This window comes from Larimichthys crocea, chromosome II (genome assembly GCF_000972845.2).
Source record: "Larimichthys crocea isolate SSNF chromosome II, L_crocea_2.0, whole genome shotgun sequence".
NCBI classification, from domain to species: domain Eukaryota; kingdom Metazoa; phylum Chordata; class Actinopteri; family Sciaenidae; genus Larimichthys; species Larimichthys crocea.
Genome location: NC_040012.1, coordinates 854,587 through 866,662, shown reverse-complemented (window position 1 = coordinate 866,662; position 12,076 = coordinate 854,587). Strand labels below are relative to the sequence as shown.

At 46.2% G+C, this 12,076-nt stretch overlaps 1 protein-coding gene across 10 annotated transcripts in view; it reads left to right on the top strand.

The window, feature by feature from the left end:
• Positions 1–2,701: 2,701 nt before the first annotated feature.
• The window catches only part of nbeaa (neurobeachin a), a 90,975-nt gene continuing 81,600 nt past the window's right edge, over positions 2,702–12,076 (top strand). For 4 of the 10 annotated variants that reach the window (XM_019275762.2, XM_019275761.2, XM_019275763.2 and 1 more), the window contains exon 1: positions 2,704–3,394. In XM_019275762.2, coding sequence (XP_019131307.1) covers positions 3,053–3,394 — 342 coding nt within the window. In that variant the 5' untranslated portion in view covers positions 2,704–3,052. Of the gene's footprint in view, positions 3,395–12,076 lie in introns of all 10 variants that reach the window. The other 6 variants (XM_019275766.2, XM_019275765.2, XM_019275760.2 and 3 more) reach the window with 2 other exon arrangements.

Sequence of the window (12,076 nt, the reverse complement as noted above, 5' to 3'; positions counted from 1 at the left end):
ACAGCAGCAGAGAGTAGAAAGCAAATCTAACCACAACTACACAGAAAATAAACAGCATTTCCTCCAATATCCAGTGATCAAACCTTTTCTGACAGACCTCTGCTGCTCTCTCTCTGCCTGTTCCTCACTGAAGTTCTAACATCAGCCCACACAAGACACTACCTCCACACATCTCTACAAAGATACACTGGAACAGAGGTAAATGACTGCCTGCCCACAAGTGCGGTACCTCTGCTTGGAGGAGGAGGGGTGGAGGGTGGAGGAGAGATGAGAGAGAGAGAGGGGAGGTGAGAGAAGGAGAACAATGTTTGTGCGTTTTCACCCAATCACCAACCAGATCCCGGTTAAGACCTCTCTTTCTGCTTTAGGAGTCTTTTGTGGAATCATGACAAAGCTTCAGAAGCAAGCCTTTGTCTGAAAACAAAGAGGAGTGTGTTTGTGTGTGAGAGAGCCTGCCATTGTGGTTGTGTGTGTGTGTCTGTGTGTGTCTGTGTGCGCGTTTGTGTGTGCGAACCCAAGTGTGTGCACATGCGAGAAAAAGATAGCATGTGTTAGTTTGTGAAATTACTTCTCCGACGGCGAGAGAAGTGTGTAACAGATGCAGGCGTTGTTGATTTTTTGTGTGTGTGTCTGTGATTGTCTCCTTCATTTCCTTTGCACTAAGATTGGGTCAAGGGGAAAAAAAATGGCCTCTGCTCATCTGTAAAATTCTCTAATGACTTCACGTGCGCACATGCACGTGTGCCAGATGAGAAACACACACACACACACACACACACACACACACACACACACAGAACCAGAATATGTCACCCCCACCTTATCCCCTCTAGCATCACTGTCTATATAAAAACACACACACACACACACACACACACACACACACACACATGAACAGACATGCACAGACAGAGTTACGATTCAGCTTCTATAGCTGCTAATGGAAATCCCACCCAGCAGATGTGCCCTGTTGGAAGAATACATGGAGTGTAAAACAATCTAATGTATGCAGGTAGTGAACCAGCAGCCACCGGAGGATACTGAAGGTTTAAGAAAAACATCCAGGACACTGTAGCATCATCCAGACTGAACAGAGATCCTCAAACATGCAGTCAGTGATGGAAGAATATTCAGAACCTTTTCTGAAGTAAAAAGTACTAATACTACACTGTGAAAATACTCAGGTACAGGTAAAAGTCCTGCATTTAAAATCTTACTTAAAGGTCTGGTGTCTAAGATTTGTTTTTTGTTTTCATTAGCGTCTAATCACCTGAAAATAAGAATATTTGGTTTTGTTACCTCACAGTCATCTATTTAAATCCACAGACAACGTGGGTCCTCTTCCACAGAGTCTGCCATGTTGAGCTGCCATAGTTTCTCCTTCACGCGTGAAAGGAATGGGTGACACAAAGGGTTGCAATCAGCAACTACACTGCCACATGCCTAAATGTACTAAAAGTGTCAAAAGTTTGGACCACGTTAGTGTTTTACTATTATATATGATGTTTTTGGATGAATATTACTGCTAGATTACTGTGTATGTATGCTGCAGATGTTTAAGGTTGAGCAAATTTGAACTTTTATATACAGGTGAGTAGCTAAATCTGCAGCAAACATCGTGTTCTGTCAGAGAATATGTCAACTCTGCCATGCAGTCTCTGCCATAAGGAACCAAGTATCTCTAACAAGTCATCTTTTCATGAGCTCAGAAACACAGCCCTGTTTTCATCTTGTTTTCTTCTATGACAAATTTCAGCTAATCCAAAGCTAGCAGAATTTTGGAACACTTAATCCATCAGTTTGTCACAAAAATTCTGAATCACCAAGTTTGGAGACACGCGGTTTAACAAAAGCTGTCAGGCAAGTCTAATAGGGTAAATACAGTGTTTGTTTATGTGTACAAAGCTGCATAAAATAGAATTACTCAAGTATGTGCACCTCAAATTCATACTTAGGTAGAGTGCTTGAGTAAATGTACTTTACATTCAAGCACTAACAGCACTCATTTGCATACTGTATGTGCACAGAGACACACTAGTTTTCACCCTGAAGGCTTGTTTGCTGAAACTGCCCTCCTTTCCCCATGCCATGCAGTCACACAGCATGATTTTAGGGTAATGTATTCTACTTTTAGGCCTATAGGAAATAGGGGTGATGCTTTATGAAACAGAAATGCAACTGGATAAAGATGAGCCTGTGTTGAGGTGAGAAGGTGTGTGTGTGTGTGTGCCAAAAGTGCAAAACGACTGCAGGAGAGAGGCGAGGACGGCGGAAAAAGAGGAGGGGGAGTGAGAAAAAATCATAGGAGAAGAGACGAGTGTCAGGAGAGCAATCATGTGACGCCTAATGAGGAAACAAAGGTGCCTGAGTTAAACAAGGGACAGCCATAAGTGGAGCAGATGGATGGCTTCTGAATATATAAAGAGCCTCCGTCTGTAAGCTGGACTCCTTAAAGTGCATGAACTCATTCCCCTGAACTGCAACCACAACATGCACACTAGCATTTATTGCCATGGAGTTTAAGTCTTCTTCGTCAGTGTTCCACATTTAAATATCCAGAGTTATTAAATATTAAAAAACACAAGACGAAACAAATTTTAAAAAGCCCCAAACACTCAGTTTGTGTGGGTGCCTCTGTGCTCTGTATGAACCCATGCATGGATGGCTCCATGTTATTCTGCTTCAGAAAAGCCCCACAGTGCGCATGCGTGGCTAGAGCGCGCTGCCGCAGACAGGGGGCGTCAACATGGCGTTCTCTTCTCGACGACCGCACTGACTGCAACCTGCCAATGAGAGAGAGAGAGAGGGGGGAGAGAGAGAGAAGCGTAGGCTACCATTCTGTCAGCCCTCCATCCTTTTCGCCAGCCTTATGAATCCCTACACATTTCCCGGAGGATAGGGTGAATTCAGAGGATTCTTCAAGCCCCGCGCTCCGTGTTTTTTTTTTTCCTCCTGCGCAGTGGATGTTTTTTGTGCGGCAGCAGACGCAGCTTGTAGAGCAGGTGTGAGAGACAGCGGCGACCGCTCCTCTCCTCCCTGTTTCCAAGGGGAAATGTCGAGCGAGAAGCCGGTTTCAGCACCACTGGGCTCTGCTTCTTCGCTCGCGGACACAGACCGAGACTCCCACCCGCCGCCGCCGCCGCCACCACCGGGCTCCTCCGTGCAGCAACCGCAGCAGCAGCAGCAGCAGCAGCAGGTCGCCGCGGGCGCTGGCTCCGGCGCCACCACCGGGGAAAGGATGGTGTCTGCAGCCGGCTCTATGGTCCTCCCGGCCGGGGTGATCAACCCCGCTGTCCCGATCAGGAATATCCAGATGAAATTCGCCGTGTTGGTGGGCCTGATCCAGGTCGGGGAGGTTAGCAACAGGGACATCGTGGAGACGGTGCTGAACCTGGTGAGTGGCAGCGGGACCAAACAGCTAAAGGCAGCCATAGAACACAGTTAGAAGCCGCTATGTTTTATTTACGGTGCCTCGCTCCCGTGGCTGTGTGGCTTTCAGAGGATGATGTCATTTGTTTGTTCGGAGGATGAATGTGGGGTTATTCTTTCTGCAGATAGAAAGCAGCACACACAGGCTGTGTGATGGGGAAGAAATGAGCTCAAGTTGTATGCTTGTAAAGGAGCTGGATGAAGCATGTGACCCCGCCGAGGCACGGAGGGTACAGCCACCAGCCATTGTTGACTAAATGACCCGTTTGCGCTGCGATGAGGGGGAAAAAAAGACACTTCCAGCGCAAGTGTTGTGGTTAAGAGGGGCACAGTGTGCGCAGCTATTCCCCTGACCCCGATATGTACCCTGAAGTGATGCATAGGCAGCTCGTAGCTACCGAACGAGCGACCCAGTGTTGCGCACAACACCGACACCTCCTCTCGGGGATGAAATTCGGTGTCCTAAAGAGCGAAATCACGCAGGTATGCACATCTGTCGAGCACATGAGTCCAAGCACAGACAAAGGCCCACTAGCATTATGCTATCCATCGACATATGTGTGTGTGCGTGTGTGTGTGTGCATGAGATGAGGATGGCTCAAAATTATGCATAAGGCCTATTGTTGGAGGCAGGGCCCTGCATCCTGTGCGCAAAGGAGTGATGTATGGAGGAGCCGTGGAGCGCTTTATGCTGCTGAGCTGCAAACAGCGATCATTTTATTTATGGATCAGATATATGTTGTTGCCCTCCTCCTCCACCTCTTCCTCCTCCTCCACCTCCTCTCCCACCACCCCCACATCCCCAATGATCCCCCTTCTTCCATCTCCACCACTCCATCCATCCGGGGTTGTGTCGGCGATGCTGATGCTGGTGTTTGGGCCTACCCTCCACATCAGAGGATTTAATCTAGCTTTGGGGGGTGGAGGGTGTGTGTGTGTGACATGACTGGTGTTTCCCGTTACGAAACAGATGAGCAGAAATGAACAGCAGACGTGGGTCTGTGAGGCTAATGCGTTAGGAGGGTATAGGACGTGTGTGTGTTGGATGCTGCCAGGCTGTTTTCCCTCCTCCATGCATCAGGCGATGGCGTGTGCTGCATGATATTACATATCTGCCATGGAAAAAAAAAGAGGGGAGCTCCGCTCATTATTCATTCTCTTCTGAGGAAGAAGTAGAATAATGTAGACATAATTTATAACCTGATTTCAGTGCAGTGCTTTTCTGGAGGTTGACTATTTCAGGGTTTCATGTAGCCAGTGGCCTATTTCCTCACTGGATGCTTGGAGCAGGACAGCCTACAGCTGGGCTAAACCATTTTCCTCTCAGTCAGTCAGACTGGTGAGCCGTCCGGATTCAGGTCGCTTCTTCATCTCCTCAATCGATTATTGGTACTACACGGAAGAGCCAGCTCACACCGACCTTGTCTCCTTTCCTTATAAACCCGCCCCCCCCCCTTCGCCTTCCCCTGGCTGCACAAGGCTGATAACTATCCGTCCTGTTCCTCAGCCTCCTCTTTCACTCTGGAGGGGCTGAGAGGAGTGATGCTGCCTGCAAAGACCGGCCTGGCAGGGCAACGCCATGCATTTAAAAGCAGGTGGAGAGGAGGAGGAGGAGGAGGATGGGTTGAGGGAGGGTGGGGGAGGAGAAGAAAGAGAGTGGAGGAGGAGGAGGAGGATGAGGTGGTAGGATGCTGCAGTGGCTATGTGCTCAGAAATCACCAGCTGATGCAGCGGAAGAGGAAAGGACTCTGGATTGGTCCACATCACGTCAGTGAAAGCTCATCAGAGCATTCAACTGAGATCTCTGCTTAGCATGAAGACCTGCATTTAGGCTCTACTTCTTTATGTATGAATGTTGGTGTGATGCATTTACACATAAAGGCCTGACACCCTGACAAATTACAGCAGTATGTGTTAGCCATACAAAGCTTAACTTGCTAAATCCTGAATTGAACAATCAGTTCTGGTTGTTGCTGCCAATAGCTAAGCCTGTTAGGGAATTCTGCTGCCCAGCTCCTTAATTAAAAGAGTTGAAACAAAGAGATGTGGAAGCAGGAACCACAGTGGTCATGCTGCTGGTACAATGAGTCCACTGTGACCAAAAAGCTGATCCATTATTCCAGTCAATGCTGGGAGACCACAGCAGCCACATTCTCCTCCTCTGTCCACCGTGGCTGTATTGATCAGATCCCACTGCGGCTCGGGTGAACAGATGGCTTGTCTGCTGGATCAGATATGCTCCCCCGTTCTATACGAGGCTGGCTCTTTTGGCGAGTGATGGACTGTGGTGTCTCAAGGAAGAAGGGAAGAAAAAGAGAGAGGAGACAATAAAAAATCAACTTTTGGCCAGAATGCCCGCTTGCACCGATGCTGATACAGTGACAGAACGACCATCAGCGGCTGCACACTGGGCTTGTTGTTGTTTAGAATGATATAATAATAGTGCTTTGGACTAAAGTGGGACACATCCAGAACATGCAGTGCACACTTAGATAGAACCACATACATTGTGTGTGTGTTTGTGTGTGTGGGCTGCTGTCGGTGAGGTGCTTGGCTATTATCATCAACACGGCATCACAGTTGTCAAGGCAACACTGCTCTTTGACTGCCTGCCTCCAGACGCTCGACCACCTGGTGTTGCTTTCCACTTCCGGGCTTCTGCCACAGCATCTCTCTTCCATCTCTCACGCTCTGTCTTTGTCCGTCTCCTGTTATGTGCTAATATTTTGACAGCGACAACAAGCTAAACAGCGTCGCATACATGAGAAAAACAGACACTGGTGTGTGGTTAGATTTAAGTGAAGTCGTCAGACTCAGTCACAGTTTCAGGAAAAAATCAAGTCAGGTCGAGCTGGATCTGTGCTGGAGTGATGCACATCATTTTTCCAACAGATATTCCTTCATTTAGTGTTTTGAGAACGGAGGTGGAAAGTATGTCACTCCAGGATCTCCCATAGGTGTTCAGTTGGCTGTGAAAGCTTTAGCATGACTCATATACTCTTCAGATCATTCATTGAGTCCACCACAGGAGCAGCCAGGAGCATTTCTTATGTTTCTCATCTCATGAAATCATTTTGTCCTCTTTAATTTATCACCTGTCTGTATAATAAAGCAAGCGGATGTGGAGCCTGGATGAAGGGCTTCTAAATAAGATGATGAATAGTTCAAAATAATAAAACAGGACATTTCGGTCATAACTCCTTGACATTAAATGCTCCTCTGTGTGTGTTCATACACCAAAAAGTTTGGACACCACTAGATGACGCTCTCCTAGACTGAATGCTTCATGGCATTGTGATCAAGAATGGACAGCGTATGTGTGATGTCACCCATAGGCTGTCCTGCCTGTTCCACCTCCCGGCTAATCTAAATATCAACAAAGATGTGGATCATCAGCGGATTTGAGGCGGGCCAAATTATACCTGGTTGCTCAAACAAGCCATTTGTAATGGCACCTACCTGTCAATCAAAGCAGCCACACTCTTTATTCTTTACAACTTTAAGCCTTAATATAATGTGAACAGGTGAGTTGTATATAAATTCACCCTCAGTACAGTTGTCATGAACAGGGAAATTAGCTATAGAGACCAAAACAGTTTTTTGTACCAGGCTGTAAACATGTTTATTTCTGCTGTGAAGTTTTTACATGGGGACTTATGGAGACTGAAACGTCCTGTAGCCAGCCTCAAGTGGATGTTTGAGGAATTCCAGCTTTTGCATTGGCTTCATTTTTCCAGCCACGGAGGTTTCCGCTTGGTTGTGATGGACACATTTAATGTTCACGTCATCTCTTCAGAGAACAGTCCTTTTGTGTTCTGTCACTGTACCGCTGGTTCTGTGGATTGAAGCCTCTGTTTTTTTATGATCAGCCACTTCCACCTCACACCGTGGTTACTCGCTTTGACATGTTGTGATGTTGGATATTGGGGGAATCCAGGTGAGGAGGGATGTTTGTTGACAGAACGGAAAAGGCTGACATGTGATCTATCTGTCTATCCAAACTGTCCTGGCATATCTATCCTCTATTTGAAATATCTAGAGCTTCTGCGCTGCTGTCAATCTTGGCTGAGTACAGCACAAGCTGGGCTTATTTATAGACGGCTCCATCTAGTCGTAATGCTTTTTTTTTATCAAAATGGTGTGATTGTCAAGCATAGGAAAAAAAGATTGGTGACACTCCGGCTTGCTGTTGGTCTCCAGTGCTCTTTCTCTTACTTTTCATTCTCTCTTTTCGCCCTCCTACTTGGTCGGATGCAATATCTTCTGGCAGTGTCAATCCCCACGTGAGCCCCGTTAGCGGTCCCACTGAGTCTCCGTTAGCAAACGTCTCATTATTCTGGTCCACACCACTCCACAATCACCAAGGTCACCTGATATCACGACCAGCAGAGTCAGCACGACACACGAAAAATACACCTGCACTCACTCAGATGTTCACGGGTTGACATTCAGACACACAGCGAACAGTCATTTGCACATAAACAGCAGCAGCTGCCTCTGACTTTTCTGCATGATAAACAAACAAACGAAAAAATAAAAATTAAATGAAGATGCCTAAAAAGAAAATGAGCGTGTCTATGTTCTGGCATGTGTTTAACACTGCTTGCCCCTCTGTCTGGACCTGGCGGTGACATTGGCGGGCTGATTTATGCCGCGCAGATTTCTGAAAGAATAGGTCACCCCATTTCAATACACATTATTTGACGCGCTTGGCCTGAGGCTCTTTTGAAACGGTGGTAAAAAAAAACAGTTCAATTTACCGTTTCCCAAAGTTTGCCCTGTGGCTGCACACCTCGGGCAGAGGCTAACTATTTCCTTGCAGCGCTGTAATCTGCTTCCATGGCCATGAAGGCGAACAACAGTGCGCCTCCGTGCCATTCGGATGACTCTCATAACCTGCCATTGTGGGAAAAAAATGGTTTTCGATGGGCTTTTGTATGAATACAATAGGTGTTTATTTAAAATGAGCAATTTTATAACATCTTAGCTCAGTTATGGGGCGTGGGGTACAGCTGTACTGCAGCTATAGCACACAATTAAAGGTGCTATATGCAGAATGTCAAATGAATTGTGGTGATGGCTTTGTATAATTGCCATTGACTAATGAGACTATGATCAAGATCAAGATGTCATGTTAACTCTGCTATGAGTCCAATCCAATCCACTTTATATAGCACGGTTTTTAGCAAACACAAGGTTTCCAAAGTGCTGCACAACACAATAAATAAATAACACAATAGTAACACAATAAAAACATGAAGTAGACAATGGAAAGATAAAAAACAATAAAATCAAATAAATAAAAAGCACTGCCCGTATAAAATATGCAATACAGTATATAAAATCAACACTCTACATGGTGTCAGAAGCCAATGAGAAGAGTGTTCCTGAAGCTCGGACCACGTCTCCAGCTGTTGCTTGTTTCTTCATTGCTGTGGCTCAGGAGGCAGAGCAGGTCGTCCACTGATCAGATGACAGGCGGTTCGATCCGCTGTCTGCATGTCGAAGTGTCCTTGGGCAAGATACTGAACCCCAACTTGCTCCTGAAGGCTGCTCCAAGGTGCATGAATGCTCCCAAAAACTGATGAATGATGAGATATAAGTGCAGTCCATTCATCGTGTGTTTGTGTGTCTCTGCAGGTTTCCTGTTTCCTGGTTTTTGTTCAGTCAGTGTTGCATTTTGCCACAATCCTTCAAATGCTGCACGTAACGTCTTTTTTTTTTTAACTCTGAGTAGTTCTAGCTGCAACTAACGGTTATTCTCATTTCGATTCATCTGATAACTGCTGTCCGGATTAATCTGCAGAGCTGCTGCTGTATCCTGTCTTCATGAAGGGGAGGGAACACTAGCCTCGGGTGAAAAGTGCGCGTGGAGAAATTTCGGAGATTTCATCACAAAAATGTGTCGGACAGAAAGAGGATGCACGTTTCGTTTGTCTCCACCGGTTTGTTGTGTGTGTGTGTGTGTGTGGGCCCCGGTGAGGTGATGTTGGGGGTTATTTTTGGGAAAGATTAGCTGCTGTAATGCTGCAGTGAAGCTTAGTCAGTCTGTGCCTGGGGGGGCTACAGCCAGCGAGCAGCGCACACAGTGTCAACAAGGAACAGTGGGGGTGACCTGCCACTTTAACTGCATGAACACACACACTTCCATGCCTCTTTCTCTCTCACACACACACACATGCACAAACACGTGTGTGTGTGTGTGTGTATATATATATACACACACACACACACATGATTGCGTGCTGTGTGGATGAGGTGGAGGACGGGAGGGTGTGGCTTCCACCGCAAGGTCACGGATGACTTTGCCATCTATCACACAGCCGGGTTGTCTTGACCCCTGCATGAGCCGGGGAGAGAGACGCAGAGAGCTCGAAAAAGAGAGAGGAGGAGAACGATGATGTGAGGAGGACGCTCATCTGTGCTGTGGGGGGAAAAAAGTGACGGAGGGAGAGAGGTGGTAAACTAAAGGCAGAGAAATGATGAGGATGATTCAGAGAGTTTCAGAGGGCCTGTGATTGTCCTTCAGGTACTCCTCTTGAGTGTAACATAGGTCTACCTGTGTAGGGGTCTGATGAGTTCTGGCCCCCCTGTTGAGCCTCATCACGGTGTGTGTCACTGCTCCCCCCCTCTCCTCAGCTCGTCGTGATAGAGGAGTGAGTGCCACAGACTGCGCACTTTCTGTATAAAGCACAAAAAAGCCCACCTGTTAGGGATACCGTGACATTTTGAGTCTTAATTGGCCTTATTTCATCATCAGTCACTCGTCACGTTGTGGGATTAGCTTCTACTGACTTGTCAGCATGGTTAGTGTGGATCTGTAAAGGCAAAGGCTGCTGCAGTCGGAGCTTCCCTGCTCTGAGGCACGCTGGACAAATCTTCCACTTTGACAAAAAAAAATAACCCATTAAAAATGGAAATGTTAAGTTGTCCCTGCCACTCTCAAATCCTCTTACCTCTCAGGGAGCTTCTCCGTAATGACCTGCTTTAGAGCCAAATGAAGCTTTTTAGGCGCCAATGCTGATTCTTCTGCTTTTCTTAAACATAATTATAGCACGATTTGTGTTCAACTCTGATTTGAATGTGTGTAGAAATGTGAGGTGTTAAGCATTTAGGCTAAACAGTTCACCTCTCCGCGTCTTAGAGTGCCTCAATCCCACTCCGCTTCTCGAAAATCCTCCTCATCGCCCTATTTCCAAATGCTGGGATTTTTTTTTCCGGGGATAAGACGTGTCAGATTTTGGGTGGGGGCACCCTCTGGGAATGGAGAGAACAGCAGACAAAAAAATATCCCATCCTCTGCTTTCTGTTATTTCTCTGTCACTTCCTCTATCTCTCCATTCTTTATCTGCTCTAAACCCATCCATCTCCCTAACCTCTGGGTGTAATCTTGTCCCTCGCACCGTGACTCTGGTCGGGTGAAACGGCTGGTGGATGAATGTGGATGATCCCTATTGTGAGGAGGTAATGGAGCTGTCTGCACTTTCTATTCCTCTCTGGCTCCTTCCCCCCACTGTCACTTTCTCCTTCCACTCATCTTTGCCACATTTTCGAGCTAAGAAAGCCCAGAGGGAGATATTTGCTGTTTCCCAAATGTCTGCCACCTCTTCGTACCTACTGTCGCAATGCTTTTGTAGGTGTAGATGTAGAGTTGAAGAGAAGGACAGAGGGAGGTGACAGAAGGCCCATTGAGGAAATAAGAAGCTGTGTGGAGGGAGCAGAGATGAGAAGGGTTTCATTTTCAGGTTCTTCTTTGGCCTTTCTGAAAGCTGTGACAGAAATGAATGGTAGAACTGAGTAGTACAAAAGCCACAAAACTACTTGAAGGACTAAGTTGTCATATAAATATACTGTATTGTATTTCGGAGGTTCCTTTCTAAAAGTGGTTTAACCATTCAGTTTGCACTGACACAGAAATTGGCATCCGACATCAGAAATCCATTCTAAGTAAATGACATTGATCTGCTACAAGAGTAGCTGATATGAATTAAACATGAATTTCACATGCAAGGCATGTGCGCACTGCCAACGACTGACCTGTACCTTTAATCACTGTTACACATTCACAGCCTGCCGCTATATGTTTTATTCATCATCATCATCACCATCAATCTTTATTATGGTTTAGTTAAACTTGTAAACTTGTATTACTTTATTTATTTAAAGATAAAATATATACAACAAATTTATATACAACTCACCTGTTCAAATGATATTAAGGCTTAAAGTTATGCAGGATTAACAGTGTAGCTGCTTTGACTGACAGGTAGGTGCTGTTACAAATGGCTTGTCTGAGCACCCAGGCATCGTTCGGTCAGCCTGCAGGTCCAGTAATGATCCATGTCTTTATCGATATTTAGATTAGCCTGGGAGGTGAAAGAGGCAGGACAGGCAACATGGCGGCATCCTGTGCCGCATATTGTCAGCTTCAAACCAGCACTTCGGAAACCTACGGGTGACATCACAGATGCTCTGTGCATTCTTTACACTGTCACTAGTTTGAACTGATCGAGCTCTTTGTGCGATCCTCTGGTGTTGACGACTGATCAGAATATATGTCAGCTGACAGACGGTGAAGAAGCACGTGAGGTTTTTAATCACGCTGCAGATGAAGCAGATTGATGAAACGGGATATTTCACCTGCAAG